This window comes from Cavenderia fasciculata (assembly GCF_000203815.1).
Source record: "Cavenderia fasciculata unplaced genomic scaffold Scf_Dfasci-F-a-25c12.r2-5, whole genome shotgun sequence".
In the NCBI taxonomy this organism is placed as follows: domain Eukaryota; phylum Evosea; class Eumycetozoa; order Acytosteliales; family Cavenderiaceae; genus Cavenderia; species Cavenderia fasciculata.
The window spans coordinates 767,178-793,269 of NW_004457729.1; the positions used below are offsets into that span (position 1 = coordinate 767,178).

Consider the following 26,092-nt stretch of genomic DNA (forward strand, 5'->3'; position numbering starts at 1 on the left):
AAAGGTCATAGGTTCGAATCCTGCCCTCGAACTTTACTTTTGGCGCCAACGTTTAACTTGACCACAATTGGGGGGATTGAGGAGAAAAACCATCCGACTCTAGGGATCTAGAGACAGGACACCCCCACGGAAGGATGACCGGGTTAGTTTCCCCTTCTCAGTAGGAGATTGGGTAGCCAGACTGCAACAAGTAACGGGAAGGTAGTGGAGGACCTACTGGGCCGTCGCGATAGAAAGCCATCTGACATCTCAAATACAATATGCAACACGTAAAGACGAGTGTCCACAATGGGGAGTAAATCGGCGTGAGAGTTGAGAGCGGCAGTCGGTCTTGGACGCACCCAAGGCTTAAGGTTTCACCGCAAGTATGGTACTAAAATTAGAAGAAGATGGGTGCCATATTTGCGTCAACACCTTCATCTTCTTCTATTCTCTCTTCATCTATCAATAATAATATTAATAATATAATAATTTACTAAATAATAATAACATAGAATAATTATATAACACAATATTACAGCCTATAGTGCTGAGAAAAAAAAAAAAAAAAAAAAAAAAAAAAAAGCGATATCTTTAACCAATTTATTTTTAGAACAAGCAACAACCCAAAACAATCCAACATGCTTGACACTATACAATAAGATACATGATCAACGTCCATATAACATGTATCATAGACATGGACAACCCCCAGAACAAATTAACTTTAATTCTTCTCGAGATAATCTTTATTTCTTGCTGGTCAATTAAAATGTATAATTAATAAAACTTTGTAACTTCTGAGTACTACTCTTCCCGATAGGAGAGAACAGGAAAAGAATTACTTTAAAAAAAAAGGTCCACTAAGACGGATATCACTATTATTAATTAACCGAGTTTGGAATTTTTCTGTAATAGAGAGAAAGAGATAGAAACAGAGAATTACGTATAGAGTACTATAGAACTTCACTCAATCATCAACTATCTTCAACTATCTTTTATCAACATTACTATTTCTTTTCACACTCACTAAAAGCCACAACTAATTGCCCTAGTGTGCCCCCTTGTTCAATTATTAAAATCATTATCATTATTATAAATAAGGGGCGCGAGCGAGCACAAGCACTGCCTATATCAAAGATCACCAACAAGAAAAAAAACAAAAAATAACAAAAAAAAATATCTCGCTCCTTCCTCCATCTCCTTCTCTTATCAACACAATACAATAGTAAAACAGTATCGAAACAATAGGAATAATAATTTAGGTGGAATTTAATTATCATTACAACAAGTCAATACAGTTTGAAAACAGTATTCATATTACTATTACAATTGGAAATGAACATCATCAACATCCCATAAAAACATCAATCAACAACATAACAATACGAACAACAGAACGATATAAGATAGATAATCATGGTGTAGACACAACCACCAACCATTACTCGACACACACATACATATGGATGGTGACACTGGGCACTCCCTCCAACAGTCACGATCTGGTCACTAACCTGACAAAAGAACTATGGATCGTAACTCACAGAACCGTTCAGCCCCCCTCGATTCAACAGGTAAAGAAGCTTCCCGTCGTATTGATGAACAAATAGAACTAATAGCTCCCACCAAGACTTGCCATTTTTGCTTGGATGGAAATAGAACAGACCTTTGGCACCCCAAAAAAACAGATTGGACTTGTTTCTTCTTTGGAAACTCAGTTCCCATTGCTGGTCAAACAAAGACTTCAATCAATAAAACTTCGCAATCGAAAGAGTAGTGCTCCACCCTACAGGTGGATGCCACGAAATGAGATGCTTAAAAAAAAAATATTATTAATTAACCATTGTTTTATAAATTTTAATTGTTGGTAAAAAATCATAGTTATCTCTATTATATGAATACGCAAGCAGAGAGCCTTTCATGACTTTTGAAAATGTTGCAAAAAAAAAGGACTTGGCCCAAATTAAAATCTGTTATGATATCTCTTTAGAATGTAGAATCCATTGCTGCTTGCATATCGTAGTAACATGATTAAATCTTTCTGTTAATCGAAACTTTTATTTTTGCTACTTACTTTATTATTAATTTTTTTTTTTTTTTTCTATTTTTTAAAATTATCCAGCTTTTAAAAAAGAATAATATTTGTTTTTTTGTCATTCAAGAAGCTTGGGTTTGATTTTCATTATTATCCCCTTTCTCATTGTAAAAAAACAAAATGAAATGGAAGTAAAAGAAGAAGAAGAAGAAGAAGAAATCAACTATGAGGATGTTGTACCCAAAGAATTTATAGAATTAGTTGTCACTTTAGCAAAAGCAGATCAACAGAAACAAAACAACAATTCAAAGACTATTTATTATATGATGATGAGGTAGTATCATGGTTACTCTTTTTGATGGTAAAGGGAACCTATCCAACTGTATGTATATACATAAAATGAATTAAAAAACAAAGTGATTGATTGATAAATTTACTAAAATTCTTTTATTTAAAAGATTAAAGAGAAATCAGTACAATTACTTTATGTACTATTTATCAAAGAAGGACAACAGTTTATCAAATCATTGTCTCGACCAGTATTGGAAGCTGTCAAGAAACAACCAATAGAGCTACTCGGTACAACTCTTACAGATAGCTTTAGACAACATTTATTTGGTATCATTGAATACCTTGCAATTTATTTAATACCTAGATGTATGATAAAAAGACAAACAACAATCAAATAATAATAATATTAACATATATGATTTTATTTTTAGGTATTTGGGATGAATTACAACCATCATTGAATAGAATCATTGAACAACAAGAAGAAGAAGAAAAGGAAGAAAAAGGATCATCATCATCATCATCATCATCATCATCATCATCATCATCATCATCATTATCAATATTAAAAGAAAATACAAAAAGATTACAAAATCAATTATCTAGAAATGACTTTAAAAAGGAGAAAAAAGAGTTGATGGCCGAGATGATAGATTCTTTTGATTTTATTAGAATTGATCCTTTTGACTTGACAGAGGAACATAGATCATCAATCCCCTTGTTGGTATCAATCTTTAAAGGGTTGGATGCTAGTACAAATGAAAGCTTTCTCAAAAAGATTGTAGAGTATATGACATGTGTCCTCAACAGAGATACTCTACCACCATGGATGGAGAAATTCTCCGTACAAATCATTGACACTTTGATCGAGATATTCACAAGAAATCGAAACGTGCCCCCAGGTAAAAGTATTGTCTTTACCTGTTTATTGGTCATTGCAAGGGATAATTCCTACCTCTTCTCTGATAGCCACATTGAGTGCATCATGGCATATTTTTACTCATGCCTAGCCCAAGTCGGGGATGTGTCGTTGGAAAAGTGGACAGATGGCAGAAACGTGACCTTGGATAGCAGAGTTGGAGACTTTTTCAACGATCAAATGCAAGTCAGCGATCCAGATTACAAACAAGACCCATACCTTTTAAATGTTGTTTCATCGTATCGTCGATTCGTGGATACAATTGGCCACGAATGTGTAGCAGCACCCATCTACAATCAATCCAACATCCTTTTAAATTCTCAACAGTGGAATGAAAGATATTCAGCCTTGATCATTTTATCCAATTCTCTCAGTAATATTACTCGTAGACGTTTCCCATTTATTTTAAAGTATGTAAAAAGTATTAAAATTAAAATATAATTTATATTAATTTTTTTTTTTATTTTATTTTTTAAAAAGGTCAATATTAAAATGTATAAACGATAAAAATATTAGAGTTGTATGGGCATCTATTCATTGTTTAATTCAATTTGCTGGTCATTTTAATGAATTAATGGTTCAATCTAGAGAAGAGATATTTTTGGTTTTAGGATCGAAACCAATTTGTGATACCAACCAACGTATCCAAAGTTATTGTTGTGTATTGATTAGAGTAATGACCAATAATTTGTCTACAGACATGATTGTTGATAATGTTTTTGATAGATTATCTTGTTGGATTCTGAAATTTCTTCAATCACCAAAATTAAATGTCGTTGGAAATGCATTACAATCATTGACAGCATTTGTAAAAACTGGAAAAATTCAAACTAGACTTGTAAGTAAAATGATTAAATTCAATATATATTCAATATTTTTATTAATATATAAATATTTATTATTATTTTTCCAAACCGACCGTAAAGTATTATAAAAATATTATTTCAATTTTATTTTCATTGTTTGAAAAACATCAAGACAAAAAAGAATCAAGGTCATTATGCATTCTTGTCATCAAGACATTTTCAGCATGTGGTTTAGTGATGAACAGGACTACATTTTCCAGAGACTTGTACCAATTTTTTCATTTTGTCATAAAGAATATAAAGTCTTTTGGTCAGATGATGGATGTTTTCAAAGCATCTAGTGTAATTAAAATAGACCATTCATCATCATTTTCAATTTATTTACCAACGATTATAAAAAAGATTGTCAATACATTAGTAGAAACCAATCAAGAAAACCAAACTACTTTATCGTCGCGCCAAAAAGCCGAAAAGGGAATTCTATCAGCACTACTAGCCCTGAATGGAATCATGTTTAAATCAAATGACACTGAATTTCACACAATTTACGACAAGGTTTATGACCCATTTGCACCATTTGTACATCACTTGGTAAATCCTCTTTGCAACTTGCTCAAGTATGGATTCGACACCAATATTCAAATCCAATCCCTTGCCAGTTTACCCGCTTGTCTCATGCTGGTACAGGTTCGTTTTGGTGAGCATACCCAAGAGACACATCAGATATTTGAAAAGATGCTCGATTCGGTGGTGATATCGTGTTTGGCCGAGCCTAGTCTTAAGGTCTTGGCGAAACGTGCCGATATTGGATCTAACCTCATCCAAGTGATGGGAAAAGATGCAATGACATTGACTCAAGTGAGCTCAGTGCTCGACACATTTTACAAGGTAGAAAAAAAGATGCACGACATTACAGAGGAGATGCTACAAGGTGACCCAGATGTAGTGGCTTACAACCACAGCATGCAAACGCTCTATTTAAGAGAACATGCTTTAGCAAGCACCTATCAGATGGTCGGTCAGATGATCATAGAAAACGGTACCTTGACAGTACCTCTTATTACCTCTGCCTCTGATCTCTTGGACAGGATCTGCCAAAAGTTGCGTGACAGAGCCGAGGGTGATATTACCAAAGAGAGTGCTCTCTACCTATTGATGCAGTACTGTGAGTTTGGGGGTGAGGTTGCTATCAATGCATTTGGACGCATCATACCTACCATTGTTGAGTGTTTACCACTCTCTGGAGACAAGGTGCGTCGAAATGCCTCCATGGCTCTGGGTGAGGCTGCCAGACTTGCCAAAGATAGGTTCTCCCCATGGCTGGCAATGGCGTTACAAGCATTGGATACCATGGTATCTGCACAAGACGCATATTTTAGCAAATATAAAGATGCAACAGAAAATGCCGTCTTGGCTATTGGTAGAATCATCGAACATGTTCCACAGGTTGTCAACAGTGCCAGTGTCATCATTCCAAAATGGTTAAAGCATTTTCCAAACAATCATATGGAAGAAGTCACCGTCTATACCAACCTTTTTGCTATCGTCCGTCTCTATACTAATGAATGTTTGGGTCAAGACTACCAACACGTTGCACAATTTTATAAAATCATCTCTCACTATAGAAAACTCAATCAAGAGAGCAAATGGCTCAATCAACTCTGGTCATTTATCAAAGATTCTTTTAAATCAAATTGGGAAACTATTCCTTTAGATAAAAGGGATGATTTATCTTTTTTTTATCATCAAAAATAAATTAATAAAATTAGATCAAATATATGCAGTCTGTGATGCAAAGAAGAATTCTTTGATATAGGCAGTGGTTGTGCTCGCTCGCACCCCTTATTTAAAATAATGATAATGATATAAATAATTGAACAAGGGGGCACACTAGGGCAATTAGTTGTGGCTTTTATTGAGTGTGAAAAGAAATAGTAATGTTGATAAAAGATAGTTGAAGATCGTTGATGATTGAGTGAAGTTCTATAGTACTCTATACGTAATTCTCTGTTTCTATCTCTTTCTCTCTATTACAGAAAAATTCCAAACTGTCATCCTATCATGCTTTTTTTTTTTTTAAAGTAATTCTTTTCCTGTTCTCTCCTATCGGGAAGAGTAGTACTCAGAAGTTACAAAGTTTTATTAATTATACTTTTTAATTGACCAGCAAGAAATAAAGATTATCTCGAGAAGAATTAAAGTTAATTTGTTCTGGGGGTTGTCCATGTCTATGATACATGTTATATGGACGTTGATCATGTATCTTATTGTATAGTGTCAAGCATGTTGGATTGTTTTGGGTTGTTGCTTGTTCTAAAAATAAATTGGTTAAAGATATCGCTTTTTTTTTTTTTTTTTTTTTTTTTTTTTTCTCAGCACTATAGGCTGTAATATTGTGTTATATAATTATTCTATGTTATTATTATTTAGTAAATTATTATATTATTAATATTATTATTGATAGATGAAGAGAGAATAGAAGAAGATGAAGGTGTTGACGCAAATATGGCACCCATCTTCTTCTAATTTTAGTACCATACTTGCGGTGAAACCTTAAGCCTTGGGTGCGTCCAAGACCGACTGCCGCTCTCAACTCTCACGCCGATTTACTCCCCATTGTGGACACTCGTCTTTACGTGTTGCATATTGTATTTGAGATGTCAGATGGCTTTCTATCGCGACGGCCCAGTAGGTCCTCCACTACCTTCCCGTTACTTGTTGCAGTCTGGCTACCCAATCTCCTACTGAGAAGGGGAAACTAACCCGGTCATCCTTCCGTGGGGGTGTCCTGTCTCTAGATCCCTAGAGTCGGATGGTTTTTCTCCTCAATCCCCCAATTGTGGTCAAGTTAAACGTTGGCGCCAAAAGTAAAGTTCGAGGGCAGGATTCGAACCTATGACCTTTACGTTCCCGGGGTAGCACACTCCCGACTCACTTGCCACGCCATGCCCGTCCTATCATGCTCTATAAATAGGGCCAAAGTCGACCAAACAACACAACAAGTCAATTCCTTTGTGGTGTAGTCGGTAACACTTTAGTCTTTCACACTGACACCCCGGGTTCGATTCCCGGCAAGGGAGATACTTTTTGTTTCTTGGTCCCATGTTTTTTTTTTTTGGGGCTTTTCTCTACTACCCTCGTATTCTCCTTGTTTTTATCTATCATTTTATCTAGGTTTCATCGATTTTGGTCGAAACCACATATTGTAAATGCGTATTTTACTTTATTCCAAAATTATTATTTTTTTTTACCATCTCTATGATATATTTTAAATCTCCTGGAATAGGTTGATATATACTGAAAGAATATTGATAACATTATATATGATACATAATCTTCAAGACTATCAGCTCTACAGGGATTCTACAATCGGTCATCAAGAACCATTAAGACATTCATACCAATTCCAATTAATCAGACTACTATCATAACTTTACTATTATTAATAATAATAAAAATATTTTCCCTATATCACCATCGGATCCATATTGATATTAATAATATAAAAAACCAATTAATTAATGAAAAAAAAAGTGGAACTTCACAAAAAAACTGATGACAAAGCCACCATCATCAGTATTTTAATTTCATCTTGCTCTCTCAGAAGTAGTATTTAAAGGTTATATATAGATAGATAGAATGCACACAGCATCACAGAGAGGCAACTTGATAGTATGCTTTGGAGGCGTAGTATTATTTGGTATGCTCGTACTCAATATACTTAGTAGATCATTCTTTCCAAATCAAATAGATATTGATATGAAATCTAATCGTGTACAATTGTAAGAGAATACTAGTAGTAGTAATAATAGTAATAGTATTAGTATTAGTACTACTCAACCACAAAAAGAAAGAACATATATAAATATATATATAGATATTAAACTAAATCATTTCTTCATTTAGAATTGAAAGATGGGGATTAGACTATTCAATCGTTACGACAGACTTGACAACAGATCTCACTCCTTTATTTAATTGGAATACAAAGCAATTGTTCTTGTATATAACAGCAGAATATGTAACTCCAACCAATGTAAGAAAAGAAAATAAGAAGAAACTATATATCTCTCTATAGTTCTCTCTAACTATATAATATTAATTTTTGTGTCTATTATATAGGTTGTAAATCAAGTTGTTATTTGGGACAAGATTGTCACTGATAAAGATATGGCAGTTATTAATGAAAAGAATATTGCCAAATATTATCTAGGTGGTGATCAACGTGTAAACTATAAGTATGTTTTAGATCCATAACACTATTCAACACCCCTCTTTACTAAATTTTCTCTCTTATCTTATTAGAAACCTTGCTTTAAATATTACTTTTAATTATAATGTAATTCCAATTAGTGGATGGATAACAACACATCAACAAGGATCTTATTCAATCAAAATACCTCCTACCTATAATTAATTCTATTCATTAAAATCTAAACTATTATTTTTTTTATATTATATCGATCGATTTTTAGAAAAAGGATTTATTGTTATATATAATTATTTTTTAATTGATTGAAAGGTATTTGTTAATCAATGTATAAACTTCTTCTTTTTTAATTGGTTTAGAGTAAACGTCATTCATTCCAGAACCAAGACAAAGATCACGAATGTCGGATGGAGAATGAGCAGTGACAGCGATGATGGGAACCGAATGATTTTCCTTTCTGACGATACTAGAAAAGGTTGGACCATCCATTATGGGCATTTGAAAGTCAACAAACACCAAAGAATAATCCATCTTTCCCATCATTTCCAATCCAATACCACCAGAAGCTGCAGTTTCACAAAAGTAACCTTTTGATGATATAATATTTTTAAATATCTTTAAATTGGTTGGATTATCATCAATTACTAATATTTTGGTTGATATTTGATTTAAATCTAAATTTTGTTTGTCCAATAAATTAATACTTGGACTATTTGTAGTTGGAGTTGGTACTGTTGAAGAGGATAAGGGTGGAGAAGAAGATTGTGTATGTTGAGGACTAGAACTTTCTTCATCAACCTCTTTGGTACAAGGAGGGTTTAAATTGGATGGCCTATTTACATTATAGGTTGGACGAGTGTCTAAAAAGGAAAAGGTTGGTGTTTCCAGTGTAACAATATCAATAGAATGTCTTCTAGTGGTACTCTTGTAGGATAGTATTGGTCCCGAAGTACTTCGGTTGCGCATTGGTGTATGAAATGATGATGGAGGTGGTGGTCCCGGCGTATAAATTGAAAGAGATGTTGGTTGTTCAACTGTACTGTTGTTGTTGTATTGGTGGTCTGGTGAAAATACAGGTGAAGTTTCAATCAATGGTGTTAGAGGTGCACCATTACCACCACCAGACATCATTTGTAATAATTGTTGTGGATCAGGTGATGAAATTTCATTAAATATTTGTTGTTGTTGTTGTTGTTGTTGAATCATTCCATTATCATTATTATTATTGTTATTATTATCATTTTCATTAATCATAATATTTGGAAGAGTATTTTGAGATTTCCAAAGTTGATATTGACCAGATGATAATGTTGGTTTGTTGTTGATGTTGTTGTTGTTAGAGTTAGAATTGGCAGATGATAGGGCTGGTAGTGATACAGAGATCGAAGGGGTGGCACAAGGAGACATGGAGGAAGGACTACAAAGAGCAGATGGCGCAGAGATGGTACGCATTGGTTTTTGTGGTAGTGAGAGGAGTAGTGACGCGTAAATATAGAGTTGTTGGATGGGTTTGTAAATGGCAGCAGTGTTGGTGAGTTGCAATCCCTTGATAAAGTTCCTGTCACTTGAGACGAGTACCAACTTTAGGTCATCACCATAATTACCCTTTTCAATACGTCGTTTGAGACGTTTTACTTCATACTGATTACTGAGATGAGTATCTACATAGATGACCGACACGTCCTTATGGTCTTCTAGATAGTATGACGCTTCTTCAATCGTAGCACAATCAAACACTTCACAATTCCAATCCTTTAAATATTTACAAACAATCGAGCGGATGACATCGTTGGAATCGACGACCAACACGGGCAACCCCTTGAAATTGTTGATGGTGCTGGTGCAATGCAGTTGTTGCTGTTGTTGTTCAAACGACAGTGTCACGGTAAACGTCGTGCCTTCACCCTCCTTGCTCGTACACTCTAGTGTGCCATCCATGATTTCAACCAAACCCTTGGCAATGGCCAGTCCCAGTCCATGACCAGTTTTCTCTGACGGATGTTTACCCTCATGCAACTGTGAAAATGATTTAAACAGTCTAGGTATATCCTCTTCCTTAATACCAATACCAGAATCAATAATTTCAAACTTTAAATTTAATTGTTGTGATATTGATGGTTCACTCTCTACTCTAATGATAACTTGTCCTTTTTCTGTATATTTTACTCCATTTGTTATTAAATTAACTAAGTAGAAAATAGAAAATAGAAAATATTAATACAAATATATTTATATTTTCTATTTTTTGTTTTTTTTTGCATACAAAGTACTTGTCTTAATCTACCAGGATCACCATAAATACTAATTGGACAATGAGGATAAATATAAGAAGCAATTTGAATACCTTTTTCTTTGGCAAATGGAGAGACAAAGGAACAAATCTCTTCGATTAGTACGGGAAGACTAAAGTCTATTTGATTGAGGACGACTTTACCATCGACACATTTGGACATGTCCAAAACAGAGTTTAACAAACCATGAAGTTGTTTGACCGATTCTTCAATGTCTCTAACCTTTCCTTTCATCTTTGCCTTTTTAATATCAGACTTGTCAAGTTCGGTTTTGATTTCATCAATCTGATAAAGTATATGATGAAGTGGTGTTCGAATCTCATGTGAAATATAACTTAGCGAATCAATGGTTTGAAAAACATTGGTTGTTCCAGATGATTGTGAAGTTGATGGTGAAATAGTTGATATTGATGATGATGATGATGAAGAAGAAGAAGAAGAAGAAGAGTTTGGATTTGAATCTGAACTACTACTACTACTACTACTGTTTGATGTTGGTGATAAATTTTGACTTGGTGTAGATGAAGAAGAAGATGGTGAAAATAATGGTGATGAATAAAGTTGTTGTAATGATATCGTTCCATTATTTCCAACTTTTAATGATCCAAGATCAAGTGATGTACTTGATCCAGATGACGATGACGATGATGATATTGGAAGAGTGGAATCTTGATGTTCAAAATGAGCTTCATCAATTAAATTATTTTCATGGTATTCATTTGATGACAATGATGGTTGTTGATGTTTGTCTTCTTGTAATAATATTTGTTGTTGAATTGATTGTAAATTTAATTGTTGATCATCTACTATATTATTATTATTATTTGTATTATTTATATTATTTATATTTTGATTATTATTAATATTTAATTTATTTGGATGAGATAATCTTCTCATCCAAACACTAAAATGTTTGGTTGATAAACCAATTAAAACAATTGTCCAAAATATATTGAAAAAAAGGTAATCATAACCGTTGTTGATTGATTCCATTTTTCTCGAAAAAAAATATATTATATATTCGGGTTCTAAACTGTTATTAGATATTTAAATAAATTATTATATAATATATAATAAATTATATTTTGTTTTCTATAGATATAGATTGAGATATGGAATTAATATGATTTGACAATGAATATTGATTATTGATTTTCAAAAGGCGGCTTTTTTTTTTTTACAAAAAAGGAAACTAGTTTTTTTTTTTTTTTTTAAAAGGGAAATATGAAAATGTAAAATCACAAAGATGACGACTAAAATATATATTATATTTTGTAGTTGAGGTGGTGATGATCACTAATGGGTAAGGGTCTTTTTTAGAATATTTGTAATATCGGAAATTGGAATTTGGAAATTGGAAATTGGAAATTAATTTGGTATATTATCTGACAAAAACTAATAGTAGATAGATCTGGATGATGAACAATTATAATTATTGTTATTATTATTTGTGGTTTCCAACTACTTTTGTTTTTTTTTGTTGTTTAAATTAATTTTATAGTTAGTTACTAGTTGTAACCATTAAAGAAATATATATAATTGATTTAAATATATATTGCTGATATGAATGGGAACAACGATATAAAGGGGGGGGGGGGTAGTCCAAATATTGGAAATAAATTAAATTGATTTGATGATTGTTGCTGCTAACTAGTTCTCGTTATTATTATTAATATTATTAATATTATTATTATGATTGCACAAGCACTCTCCTCTATGAAATAGATTTAATAAAGGGGGGTGATCAACTTTGGTGGTTGGTTAACAATTGTGATGATCAACAACTTTTTTTAAATGATTGATTGATTGATTGATGTTGGCACTGTTACTATCTTCTTCTTATACTACTATATTGATATTGTTATATTATTCACCTTTTTGTCTCTGTCCCTGCTATCCTATTACTATCCACTACTATCAATAATAATAATAATAATAATAATAATAAGAATTATCACTTTCTGAACACATAAACACAGAAAGTTACATACATACACACACACACACACACACTATAATGGATGACGGTGAGTAGTGGTGGTGGGGAGTAGTCTAACGATTTGATGGATGCTTAAAAACTCATATAGATATTTAAAAGGGAATAAATTACCGGTAACACACATTTCATTTAAATCATCAGTGTTTTGTTTGAACCGTCCGCTTCGAATGATTTAAATCAGCAATCGAGGTAGGTAGGCAAGGCAAATAGAGAGAGGGGGGGATCGATATTTTGGTCATGACCATCCATCTCTTCAACCACAACCACCACCAACAACAACGAACCATCCCACCAACCAACGACAAAACCCTGAATATAAAAAAAAAAAAAAAAAAAAAAACTGTTGATTGAAAAACTCACATCGAGTTCAATGTTTCCATTGACTGTGATGATGTTGATGATGATGATGATGATGGAAATAAGTGTGTGTGAGTGAATGAGTGTGGTGATATATAGTGATGATTAGATTAATCTAAAATGGAAATGTGTTTGAATGATGTGGGTGTGTTTAATTCCAATGAATTGTAGTATCGATCGGTAGACTGACTGACTGCCAAACACTTTTACTTTAAATGAATGTGTGTGTGTTTGTGTGACTCGCTATCTTTACAACATTATTGTTTAGAACACTCACTACTACTACTACCATAGTGATTATTTCCATTTAAGGTAAGGATCCTTCATATCATATAATTGTGTAAACATGTTTAAAAGAGGGAAACAAAAAAAAATGTGGAGGATGAGGAATTGATTAGATCATACAGATCCTTTTTTGTTATTGTTATTGTTGTCAATGTGTGAATTGGATCCAATCCAATCCAATCCAATCCAATGCCATTGGATTGAATGAATGAGGCTCAATGATGATGATGAATGAATATACATACTTTTTTTTTTTTGGGGGGAGAGAGTCAAATTAATGATGGATCATCCAATTGGGAAAAAATAAAAGGGAATGGTTAAACAAAATTGTTAACTGTATGAATATGGTATGGTTGGTATGATTGATTATTATTATTATTATAATATTCGAAGAGGTGTAGTGTAATAATATATTATATCACTCTACTACTCTACTACATTTTAATAAATATATATTTTATATAAATATTAGATAGAGATATATATATTCATATTAGTATAATGTGGGATGAGATCATTAGATCTGATTGGTCGGGAGATTAAAAAACTATAGTCGATCAATAAAAAAAAAGAGATGATAAAATAGAAACCATACCTTTTTAAAAATGTTAAAATGAATTTAAATTAGGGAATTCGGAATTCTGTAGCAATGTTGCTAGTGTGATTGGCTGGTGGTGTTGAATTTAAATGTCGACGCTTAATTAATTATTAGTATTATTATTATTTTTATTACTAAAGGTATTGGAGTGAACAGTCAAGTTAATTTGTCTTTTTATCTTTAGGTTTGGTGATGAAAAGTAAAAAAGTAGTATTATGACATCAACAACAATAACAACTCTTTTTATCTATACTAAATATATAAATATATATATCTATCTCTCTCCTATCTCTCTCTTTTCTCTATCTATCTCTCTTGATATATTTAATATGTCATAGTTAACTCTTTTTTAACTCTGATGTGTACAACTACAACAACTGAATGAATGAATGAATGATTGATTGATTATAACTCTGACTATTATGTTTGTATTTTCTCTCTTTTTACACACACACAAACAACACAGTCGCTCGCTTATTAATTTGCTTACAATTGTTTTTTTTCCAGTAGATAATTATCTATCAAATATTCTTCTGTGTTTGTTGTTGTCCTGTATGTCTGTTTGTCTCTCTCTCTCTTTCTCATATGTAGAAAAAAAACTTTGTTGTTTCTTTTGGTAGATAGACAAAGATAAAGGTCTCTCCTCTCCCTCATCGCTGACATGTTAAATATGCAATGCTGGGTTGATGATGATGACAATGTTTTGAAGAGGCAACTCGCTGGTTGAAGCCCCCCCCCCATGAAACAGAACTATTTAATATCTATTCGCATATCTACATAATCGAGCTTGCCATAAGAGAGGCTTTAAACGATCATGATCGTTTTTTTCCTAAATAGGACCGCGAAAACAGTTACTTATTTTGGTCATCCAACCTCGCCAACTACTGTTATCAACAAAGCCCATCCAACAGAGAGAGAATAGCCACTTTAAGAGCTCTCACCATCCATGTACTTGTTTTAGTTTTTATGATTTCAAAGATGAACCAATTGAATTTACAGACAGAGTTGGTTGATGATCGCAAAAGCTCGTTTCAAATAGGAGAAAGGACAAACGATACCCTGAACAAAAGATAAAAAAAACAAAAAAATCATACCTTTTCTAGATTGGTGCCTAATTTGGTAAAAAAGTTGAACCGCCTCGAGGTTTGTTCGTTTGATCGCTTGAATTTAAACTAAACTAAACTTTTCCTCTCTCTCTTTCTATTTTCTCTCGGCTTCTTTTCTTTCTCTCTTTTGCTTTTATATATAAATGATTAATCATCAAAGAAGATTAGGTTTACGTATGATGCAATGAACAAACAGGATAGATAGAAAGAAAAAAAAAAAAAAAGAAAATGGTCATCGACAATGTTTGTAATCCTCCTTCCTTTTGGCGCAAAGAGACATTTAAAAAAATGTACACCTTTATTATGATGGGGGCTGGGGGGTTTGTTGTTTAAATATCTTTTTCATGTATTAATGGATGATTTTCTGTTTGGCTTATCGGGCAGTCCAGATTTGCAAAAAAAATGTGAGGGTTTTTGAAGCGATAGGAGGGTTTCTTCTTGAAAAGAGTTTGCACCGATTCGTGTAAAATGATTTGACCAATCACCAGACGATCATTCATAGTCTCACCCCTCCTTTGAATTTCGACGATACAACAACAACAATTTTCGAAAGATCTACCATGGTGGTTGTTTTGTCACTACATCATCAAAAAGAAGAGTTTCCAGATGAGCCCATTACACTTTGGTTGTTCGATGCAGATGTTGTTGTGTTGGTCAATAGATTAGTTTAACTGAAATGGGTACTGTCAATGACTGATTACTTTTTACGATTCAAGATTTGTAATTTCAATATTTCAAATAAATCATTACTACTATTATTATTATTATTTTGAGTTGAAAAGATTGGAGGAGATGATATTGAATTTTGAGATAAAGATAAACCTTGAGAAGAAGAAGATGATGAAATAGGAGGAGAGGGTAATGAAGGGGAAATGGGAAGAGGAGGAGCAGGTAGAGCAAGTACAGCAGGTAGAGATTTAGATCTTCTTCCTCCAGCAGGCTTTGGTTTTGCTGTTAATTGTTCGTTTTGATAGATCAATTCTACAATTTCTTCGTGTGTTTTTGGACAAAGACTGTCACATTCTGCATTGCGTCTTGTCGTGTATTCACGATGACGATTGACAAGTGTCTGTCTGTCACCTGTCATTTTCATATTCACCTTTTTCAACAATTCCTTTACTTGTTTGGTTTTCATTAAATGATAACATAGTTTTGGTAATGGTGTTAGTTTTACACAAACTAATTGTTGATTATTATTATTATTATTAATATTATTATTATTATTATTTGGAGTTGGACTATCAATACAAGAATCCATATGTTTTTCAAGGAATCTTGATACAATCATTGCTTTACAAAATGGACATGAAATCTTGTCAGGTGTCGGTAATGACAATGTAACAACTTGGTCAGAGTTATTATTATTATTGTTGTTGTTGCCCAAGTCACCCAAAGTTAATTCATCGTCACTCTCACTAATTGATTTTCTTTTCTTCTTTGGACTCTTTTTCTTTTTTGAATCAAATATATCATCATCATCATCATCATCTGATAGAGTAGTGGGAGCTGTTGTTGTAGACAATGATGCAGATGCAGACATTGACCGTGTTGTCATTCTTCTTGTAGATGCAATTGGTTGAGATTGATTTTGAGTAGTATCTGGAGATGCTGACAATCTTTTCTTTCTCTTTGTAAATGGTGTTGGTGTTAAAGTATTAGTTGTCGATGTGGAAGTGGAAGTGGAAGTAGTATTATTATTATTATTATTACTTCCAAATAAATCATCGTCGTCATTGTCAGCATTTTGTTGTTGTTGTTGTTGATTATTATTTGTATTTGTTAAAAGTAGTAGAGGTTGAGTTGGTTGTACCGATTGTACTTTCTTATACTCGTGTACCAAGTCATCCAACAACCTATTATTCTTAATGTCGATTGATGTTGCTGCTTTTCTGCATACCGGGCAATGCAACTTTTGTTGTTGAAAGTGTTGTCTTATACATAGCGAACAGACTACAAACAACAATAATAGTATAAATAAATACATCCGTCTATCTATATATCTATCAATTAACATACAATTATGAGAACACAATGGAATCATCATGCAAGTGGTATACAAGTCATAGCATATTGGACATCTCAATAAATCTTCTATTTTATCCATTCTATTATCCATTCTATTATCATGATGCTGACAGTGTCTTACTACTACTACTAATACTGCTATACATGTATTGATTATCTAAAAGTAGAGAAGAGAAAGACGAGTGTAATGAAAATTGAAAACTTTAGACTACTGTACTTTCATGATCGTCTAGTTCATTTCAAACTTTTAATCTATTTTATACTTCATTTGTCAAATAGATAACAGACAGATAAGATATAGAGACAGACATACAGAAATGGATTTATATGTTACATTGAGACATAGTCCTAATTGTTTTGTCAATCTACCTTTAAAGATTGCTCATACTCTTGCTCAAGTATGTATACATATACATATACATATAATACCCTTCCTTTTATTTGACTAATTTGTTATATATATATATATCTTAGAGAAATGAATCAACCCAATTAATATTAGAATTGAAATGGTATGATAAAGCAAATAAAGAGGATAAATATGCTTTTGTTGGATGGTCTGGTGGTAGTAGTAGTAGCATGGGTAATAACCATCATCATCATCACAATGATTCATTAGAGATGAGTCAAGAGATGGCACAGTGCTTGGGATTGGTAGAAGGTCAGATGATTCGTTTAAAGGCTGCTTCGGCGAGTGCAGTACAGAAAGCAACTACTGTAGAGGTGGAACCAGTGACTAGCGACGATTGGGAGATCTTAGAGGTACATGCCGAGTATCTAGAGGAACAATTGTTGAATCAAATCAACGTTGTATCAAGTGGTCAGATCATTCCAATTTGGATACACCAAAAGATTGTAATTCATTTACGTGTAATTGATGTTACACCGAAATCATCGTCATCATCATCATCTAATCAACCATCGGCTGTCAAATTGTCAAATGATTCAGAGATTATAGTTGCACCTAAACCTCGTAATATTCCATCATCCTCTTCATCCTCATCATCTCGGTCTTATAATTCATTACTTCCACGTCACCTTTATATTCAACAAGAATCATCTTTAGTTGACTCAGACAACAATGGACTATTGTCTTCAACAACAGTATACATATCATTAAATGCAATGAAAGAATATGAATGGAATCAAGGTGATATAGTTGAAATCAGTCAAATCAAATCAAAAGATCAATTACCCTCAATACTACAATCATCAAGTGAATCAACAGATGCTGAAGATAATCAACAACAACAACAACAACAAGGACAACAACAACAACAACCAATAATTAAAAGAAAATGTATTTATGCTAGAGTTTATAGTTCCCAAGAGGTTGTTGGAAAATTGATAGTAAAAAGTGATCAACATATAATTGTTGGAAAGAATCTTAGATATCTTTTACAATTAAATGTTAATACACAGATCAAAGTTAGAATATTGCCATCTCATTCTATTCCAATTTGTCCAATCAGTGGAGTACAAATCAAACAGGTGGTGTGGCGTAACAGTCCTCTTGAATTTGCACCAAAACCTCCTAGAATCTCACTACTCCCTCCACAACTATTACACCAAGTCGTCAAAGAATGGTCACATATTTATTTAAAAGAAAACAACAAAGACAATCAACAACAACCTAAAGCGATGGTTCCATTAGTAAATGGATCAATTATAACTATTCCACCAATTAAAAATTATTCAACCAATTCAATTGATATTCAATTTCATTTTAATCAACAACAACAACAACAACAAATGTCATCTCAACAACAACAACAGGGAGGTGGTAATAGACAAATGCATCCACAACAAAGACAAAATAATCAAGAATTATTAAATGTAATTGGAAATGTACTTAGTAATCAAATTGATAATTTAGTTGATCAACCTAATCCTCAACAACAACAACAACAACAATCATCTCAGTCATCTCAACAAAATCAATATCAATTAATTCATGGAGTATTTATGATAAATGATGAAATATTTAATCAAGATAGAATGATTATATCATTTGAAAAGAATGATGGTAGTAAATTGGAACCATTGGAAGATTATGTAGATATTAGTGATAGATTGTTTGATAGAATTGGTGGTATGGATAAATTGATTGATCAAGCCAAAGACTATTTATCGTTACTCGTTAGAAAGGATTATGGAATGTTACGTAACCAACTCAATGCACCTGGAAATGGTGGTGTGTTGATCACTGGATCACACGGATCTGGTAAATCAATGTTGGCTAGTGCTTTGGCAGGTTACTATGTTCACCTTGACGAATCATTAACATTTGTCGTTCGTTTAAATTGTCAATTACTCAAAGAAACAAAGGTCGAACGTATTAGACAAACTCTAACTCCAATCTTTACAAGAGCATATCTTTCAAAACCTTCTATTATCATTTTAGAAGATTTAGATATTATACTTCCAAATCCAAATGAACAAGATGTAAATATTAAATTAAAATATTAAAATATTATTTATATTGATCAATATTTTATTCTATTTTTCTTAGCCTGGATCAAAAATTAGATGTTTACAAATATCAAATTATATTAAAAAATTGATTGGAGTTTGTAGAGATCGAAATGCACCAATTGTATTGATTGCCACGAGTCAATCTATACAATCATTGTACAAGGATTTCCAAACCCCCGATGTAATGGGGTTGACACTTGAAATCCAACCACCATCAAGAGATGACCGTGCAGACATTTTCTTTAAATTGTTAAAGAGGTTGGATTTACAAGTCGAAGATGACAATGAAAAAGTGGCACTTGGACGATTTGCTTCATCTCTAGAGGGTTATCTTGGATGTGATATTGAAAGATTAATAGAGCGTGTCATTTATCTTAATCGTAGTAATAGTAATAATAATAATAATCCACAACAATCGACAGTGACATTAAAAGGAATGCATTTGGCCAAAGAAGGATATACACCCATTTCACTCAAAGGTGTTAAATTACATCAATCAGATGCAGGCAAATGGAATGATATTGGTGGATTAAAAGATGTAAGGTCCATGATGAAAGAGACGATTGGGTGGCCTAGTAAATACCCCCTTCTCTTTGCGTCGGCACCTATCCGTATGCGTAGTGGATTGTTGTTGTACGGCCCACCGGGTACAGGCAAGACGATGCTAGCGTCGAGTATTGCGGGTGAGTGCGGACTCAATTTTATCAGTGTCAAGGGTCCAGAGTTGCTTAACAAGTATATTGGGTCTAGTGAACAGGGTGTACGAGACATCTTTTCACGTGCGTCGTCTGCATCGCCTTGTGTACTCTTTTTTGACGAGTTTGACTCGATTGCGCCGCGTCGTGGACACGATAGCACCGGTGTGACCGATCGTGTTGTCAACCAGTTTCTCACTGAACTCGATGGTGTAGAGGGATTGGCAGGTGTCTATGTCTTGGCGGCTACCAGTCGTCCCGACCTCATCGACCCCGCTCTCCTCAGACCGGGTAGACTCGACAAGTCACTCTACTGCAACATTCCAGAACGAGATGAGCGTCTAGAGATCATCACCATCCTCGCCAACAAAATGCGTATTGACGAAGAGTCACAAAACTCTTTGGCCGAGTTGGCAGACACCTCTGAAGGGTACACTGGTGCCGATCTCAGAGCCATCATGTACAACTCTCAATTGAAATCAATTCATGAATTAATGCATAAAAAAGAACAAGAAAAGAAAGAAAAAAGAGAAAAAGAGGAAAATGATAAACAACTTGGAGGTGGAGTAGCAGGAGTTGGAGGAGAAAGTATTTTAGGAAATAATATAGTTATTTTTGAAAATATTGAAAATAATAATAATAATAATAGTAGAATGACAAATGAACAAAGAAACAAATTAATTCAAAAGATTGATGAAATTAAAACAACATTTGGTCAACAAATAGATGATGAAAATAATAATAGAAATAATAATAATAATAGTAATGGAAATAATGAACAACCAATAATCAAGAAAATTCATTTTGAAGAATCTTTTAAACAATCATCTCCATCGGTTCCTCCATCTGAAAGAACACGTTATGAAAAAATGTTTGTATCATCAAATTATTATATAATTAGTGTTTGTATTAGTTAGTAGTATTAATATATTATTATTATTTACATTTCTAGATATAAAAACTTTTTAAAAGAGAGAGGATCTGTGACAGGTACGAAAAAAGAAGGAATGAAACAAACTTTGGCATAATAATAATAATAATAATAATAAACATATTCCAGCCTTAAACTTGGCTTTATCCGGCTATCCTTTGAATCAACTCGATTTATTTTCATTATTTCATGTCAAGACCTTCTTGCCACACTTTAACAGAGTTTTATCCAATATGTCCAAATATGATAGATCAAGAATTGATTGTCTAAATATATCTATAAATGTAACAACCATCAATAAATATTCTTAACCTAAATTGCCTTCAAACCCAACGTTGGATTTTTAAAACAATAAAATTGAAACATCTCTGGCGCCTTTCTTTCATATTCTCTAAAAAAAAAATGGTCTTTTATTGGTATTTAATTATTTGCACAGAGGCCAACCATTTTTCATACCAACGTTGATGAGCTTGCAGATAACCTCATAATATTTGTGGTGATTGAATATTGTTCGAGATAGGTCACCTCGAACGTACTTACAGATACCAAAGGTACTAACCCTTCCCAGTAGTTCTCAGTAATCTTTTTATTCATTTATCACTACTTTTATTCATATATTGATTTTGTTTGATATAGAAGATAGGATTGAAGATAAATATAGTTGGGGGAATACAGTATTGGACAAGATTACTTACATTGTGGATGCCAACGAGATCAGATGCAACAAGTCGGTAAATTTAGATTCGCAAATATTATAGCGCCAAAAAAAATATTTTTTTGGAAATATCAGAGTATATATTAGAGTGTTATCTTCTTCTTGACTCATTCTTCTTGAGGATCTATGCAAAGAAGTTTCAATTTGTTTCGTCACACTGCCAGATTTTTTTACTTTTTCTAAATTGTTTAAAAGAATACCCCCGTTTTGCTCAACGGAAAGAACAATTGGAGGATGTCTAAACCAACATACATTAAAATTATCAAAATAATGTTAAACTACTTACTTGCAAAACTACCAAACGTAAAAAGTGTTATATGCTAAAAACAAACTCGCTCTTCATTTCGTTATTGATAATGGGTCAGAGAAAAAAACACTCAGCTCCAAAAAAAAATAGTATTAAGAGTAGTAAGAGTAATAAAAACAGTAGTAAGAGTAAAAAGAGTAGGGGTAGCAAGATACAAAACTTTAACTCTATAGACAAGCCTAGAAGAGCTTCTTGGATGAAAACCAACCTCTAAAACAGGGTGTCCTTGTTGCAACATCAGCTAATTGAATTGCAATGATGGTGTCTCATACTACTAAATGAATACCATTGATTCAATTAACTGATGTTGTAAAAGGATGACCAATCTATCCTAGCTACACACACACCACCGCCTCTATGTATGTATGTATGTAATAATAGATAGATATCTCGAGTTGAAGAGGTTCTTTTAATATATCATTTCTTTTATTTATTATTTACATCTTGGAAGAGAGTTTTAAAGTAGGTGAAAAGTATCGAGTGTGCAAGTAGTTGTATATTGTCGTGTTGCCTTGTTTGGCAATTCGATCCATCACTGTTGTATTTGGTGTGTAATCTGGTGACCATTCCTGTATGAGGTGTTGGAGTGTATCTAATGTCGCATTGGGGTGATAACAATATGCATGTATACTAGATATTCTCTTGTTGGTGGTGTCGTCTACTGCAGTAGACAACATGTTGGTCTGCTGAGGTAGTATACTAATATAATGTTTAACAAAGCACCATGGCATTGCGAATCTTCCAATCATTCCATAGTTTTTCAATCTGACAATCTGTTTACCTTTGATAAACAAATCAATATCTCGCATCATAGAGAACTCTCCAGCCAGCTGATACACATAGTCTTTTTCTTCTGCAATTCGATTATCAATACTTGAAATGTTTGCAATCTCTTGAAAGATTCTTCTTTGAATCGTTATATCCCTAAATACATTTATAAATGTAATGATACCAATAGACGATGATGATGTCATTATTTCTATAGTTATCTCTATAGAAATGACTTTAATAAAATAAATGATCAATAGAAACCCTTGTTTGGTCTATTCCAAAAAATATCTATTTTCCAAATTAAATAATTAATTTAAATATTAATATTATTTCTATATTATAAATAGATACAAATGTTGTTATTATTGTTTTATTATTTCTATTCTATTCTATTTTTATTCATACATTTAATTTAATTTAATTTTTTGATTGAATGAACATGGTGTCATTTGCATATTTTTCTAATTGTTTTCCTTCTAAACAGAATTGTAAACAATTCAGCACCTATGCTTTGATACATCTTTTGTGTTTGAAGCCAAGCATTTCCAATCCACTCGATCATACCCTTTGTCGCGAGCGATCTTGCATAGATTCAACAACTTTTTGTATATATTAAAAATACAACATTTGGATATTCATTTGAAAGGTCAACGAAACGGGGAGAAATGGCCTTGCATGGTTGGCACCACATATTCATATATAGGTTCGTCTTTTAGAAAAAGATGACAAACTAAATTAATATCTTTTTCATACAATTATTATTATATTAGTTTCTAAAGATTTATGATACTCCATTGTCAATTATCTTTGATTATCTTTGCAAACAAATAAATAAATATTAAAAAGTACAATTAGATGAACTGTCAGAACCCCTAATATATAGTTTACACCCACTAGAGGGTGTTTGTAATAATAAAAATAATAATAAACATATAGTTTTTATCCCTGTATACCATCATTAGACTATTTATACAATTTAAATTTTAATTTAATTTAATTTTTCAATTTTACTTCATCTGCACCATCTTGTTTCCCTCTTGATTTAATAAAAAATCAATGTCAAGTACCAGCAGTTCAATTGAACAACTGAGAGCATCAGGTAATAAAGTATGTTTGTATATATACTCGTCTAGTATTTGTTCTATAATAATTATGATTACTTACACATTACAAATTCTTTTTTCTTTTTTTAAAGAAATATAGTGAAAAGAGATATAAAGAAGCAATATCAATCTATAAACAAGCTATTGAATTATCAAAGGATGATGCAACATTCCCATCAAACATGTCAGCATGTTGCTTTGAATTGGGTGACTATGAAGAAGCAATAAAGTTGTCTAAAAAGGTGATCGAGATGATCAACGTGCAAGGAGGAGGGGATGATCCCAAACAACTCACTAAAAAGAATCTTGCTCGTATCGCAAGAATCGTACATTTAAAGAAATCAAAACAAGAGTTGGAGCAGTTGGTCAATCAATTCACAGACAATGATCTTCAAGACAAGACATTTGATTTTGAAAAGATCAAGAAATCGTTGGATAGTTTGGATCAAGAAGATTGGACTAAAAAGAATGGTTCTGGTCATGTGAATGCTTCTACATTGCCAATTATTCTGCCCGCAAGACTATCCGATGCAGGAGAATACTATATTGTCGGTCACGATGTTGCAAAAAGTGCATTGAGTCCACACCTCGACGGAAACAAGGTCAATCCCGGCAAAGATAATCCATTAACCACGCCGAGATTAAAAGAGATTGAAACGGAACGTATCCGCCTACGCGATCATCTCTCACTATCATTCTTTTACGGTGGAGTTGGAGATTGTCGCCATCCATTTATCACACTCGCCGATTTAAATCGGCGACTCGCTGGAGATGGGAGTCCAGTCCCACCCAACATCAAGATTCACTTTACACTCAACGATATCGTATCGTCTGCCATTGCTAGAGACGTCTTATTCTTTACATTGTTGGAAGATATTGGAAGATGTAAATCGATTGAAAAAGTGTATGACGAGCGAGAAGCAGCCAACGCAGCAGTTATTCTCTACTATACCTATCTTGGTCATGGTATGCCAAAGGCTGTACACGCCATGTTGATAGCTCGACTTGAAAAGCTCATCTCACTCGGGGACAGTGGCCAACTCCCCAAATGGATGTCGATCGACATGGCAGCCAATTGGCCAGGTATCAAAGATGCATTCGAATATTGGATCAGTGACAAGCCAGAACTTACATGGTCAGAAGTTAAAAAGAAAGCAGTGTCTGAAGGCGGTCTCTCTTGTGACCAAGAATCATCAAATAATGGAGGAATCAACACGAACCAAACCCAAATCTTGGAAGGGATAAGGAAAAATTTGAATGACCCACAGTTTCTAAAGCAGTTTGGCGTCAACCCCAACGATGAAGCAAAGAAGCAGGAAATAATGAAAAATTTAATGGCAAGCTTTTCCAACAATGATGCTCTGCAACAAGATCAAAATTCGAATTTGCGGTTGTCTAGGGAGCTAGGTTGGCTCCGATCCTTTGGATACCCTCTCCTCCCAACGGTCAATGCCGACTATGACAAACACATGACACCAGCCAAGGCAAATCAGTGTTTGGATGGATTGCTTGCAAAAAAGAACAACAACAACAATGACAAAACGGATCTTTTGAAAACATTTGGAAAAGATGACATGATCAAGGTCAATCCAACTCTTTTCGATGTCGTATATTCTCGCAAATCAAATCATGGTGACACGATATCGGATTTTGGCCATAAACCACTCGATGTTGTGGCAGACTTTTATCAATATGTTTGGATGGGTGAGCCAAAGCAGCGCAACAAGACATCGTCGTTTGACTATTTTATTCATGCATTCTATCAAACTGCACGTGGTCTAGTCAGATTGTCATCAAGCAATGCATTGACGATTGAAATGTGTGTAGGTGATTTCCAATCAGTCTTGGATAATGTGCGTCACAACAAGGAGGAAAGAAAGGCAAGTGGAATGGCGGTTGAATACGACGGTATTTACCTCAGCAACGTACCCGATTACACTGGTTACTTGGGTTTGTTTGCAGATACTATTGAAATGCTCAAACCAGTCAAACACTCTTACATTGGTTGCAACATTCTTCTCCAACACTACATTGTGGAAATCATTCGATGATACCATTCACAGTTATCTCTTGGTATTTGTCTCTTACTCTGGTCCAGTATTTTCAACAGTCACCATGATGTCTATTGAATATCCACCATATAAAGTCGGTATCCCCTCACACCTTTTCGATTCAGGGTCGATTGTAGATG

General features: G+C 33.4%; 7 protein-coding genes and 1 non-coding gene across 8 annotated transcripts; 5 read left to right on the forward strand and 3 right to left on the reverse strand.

Annotated features, from left to right (window-relative positions):
* Positions 1 to 1,510: 1,510 nt before the first annotated feature.
* On the forward strand, positions 1,511 to 5,788 carry DFA_00634 (uncharacterized protein; the record flags this gene model as incomplete). The annotated part of the gene is made up of 7 exons (XM_004358563.1): positions 1,511 to 1,574; positions 1,980 to 2,004; positions 2,279 to 2,399; positions 2,476 to 2,674; positions 2,740 to 3,637; positions 3,708 to 4,065; positions 4,328 to 5,788. The coding sequence occupies 7 exons, from the start codon at positions 1,511 to 1,513 to the stop codon at positions 5,786 to 5,788; spliced, it is 3,126 nt and encodes a 1,041-aa protein (XP_004358620.1).
* Positions 5,789 to 7,041: 1,253 nt separating this feature from the next.
* Positions 7,042 to 7,113, forward strand: DFA_00635. Its single transcript has one exon. It is a non-coding gene; the product is annotated as a tRNA-Glu (tRNA).
* A 679-nt stretch (positions 7,114 to 7,792) lies between these two features.
* spc3 (microsomal signal peptidase subunit) lies at positions 7,793 to 8,450 on the forward strand (the record flags this gene model as incomplete). The annotated part of the gene is made up of 4 exons (XM_004358564.1): positions 7,793 to 7,815; positions 7,940 to 8,069; positions 8,156 to 8,271; positions 8,339 to 8,450. The coding sequence occupies 4 exons, from the start codon at positions 7,793 to 7,795 to the stop codon at positions 8,448 to 8,450; spliced, it is 381 nt and encodes a 126-aa protein (XP_004358621.1).
* A 90-nt stretch (positions 8,451 to 8,540) lies between these two features.
* Positions 8,541 to 11,527, reverse strand: dhkC (histidine kinase; the record flags this gene model as incomplete). The annotated part of the gene is made up of 2 exons (XM_004358565.1): positions 8,541 to 10,429; positions 10,507 to 11,527. The coding sequence occupies 2 exons, from the start codon at positions 11,525 to 11,527 to the stop codon at positions 8,541 to 8,543; spliced, it is 2,910 nt and encodes a 969-aa protein (XP_004358622.1).
* Positions 11,528 to 14,016: 2,489 nt separating this feature from the next.
* On the reverse strand, positions 14,017 to 16,995 carry DFA_00638 (SAP DNA-binding domain-containing protein; the record flags this gene model as incomplete). Its single annotated transcript, XM_004358566.1, has 5 exons — positions 14,017 to 14,025; positions 14,374 to 14,523; positions 14,771 to 14,832; positions 15,588 to 16,829; positions 16,896 to 16,995. The coding sequence occupies 5 exons, from the start codon at positions 16,993 to 16,995 to the stop codon at positions 14,017 to 14,019; spliced, it is 1,563 nt and encodes a 520-aa protein (XP_004358623.1).
* A 226-nt stretch (positions 16,996 to 17,221) lies between these two features.
* On the forward strand, positions 17,222 to 21,102 carry pex1 (peroxisomal biogenesis factor 1; the record flags this gene model as incomplete). Its single annotated transcript, XM_004358567.1, has 5 exons — positions 17,222 to 17,302; positions 17,379 to 19,349; positions 19,417 to 19,917; positions 20,095 to 20,945; positions 21,027 to 21,102. The coding sequence occupies 5 exons, from the start codon at positions 17,222 to 17,224 to the stop codon at positions 21,100 to 21,102; spliced, it is 3,480 nt and encodes a 1,159-aa protein (XP_004358624.1).
* Positions 21,103 to 22,657: 1,555 nt separating this feature from the next.
* DFA_00640 (uncharacterized protein) lies at positions 22,658 to 23,001 on the reverse strand (the record flags this gene model as incomplete). The annotated part of the gene is made up of 2 exons (XM_004358568.1): positions 22,658 to 22,726; positions 22,867 to 23,001. The coding sequence occupies 2 exons, from the start codon at positions 22,999 to 23,001 to the stop codon at positions 22,658 to 22,660; spliced, it is 204 nt and encodes a 67-aa protein (XP_004358625.1).
* Positions 23,002 to 23,854: 853 nt separating this feature from the next.
* On the forward strand, positions 23,855 to 25,952 carry DFA_00641 (uncharacterized protein; the record flags this gene model as incomplete). Its single annotated transcript, XM_004358569.1, has 2 exons — positions 23,855 to 23,905; positions 23,994 to 25,952. The coding sequence occupies 2 exons, from the start codon at positions 23,855 to 23,857 to the stop codon at positions 25,950 to 25,952; spliced, it is 2,010 nt and encodes a 669-aa protein (XP_004358626.1).
* Positions 25,953 to 26,092: the final 140 nt, after the last annotated feature.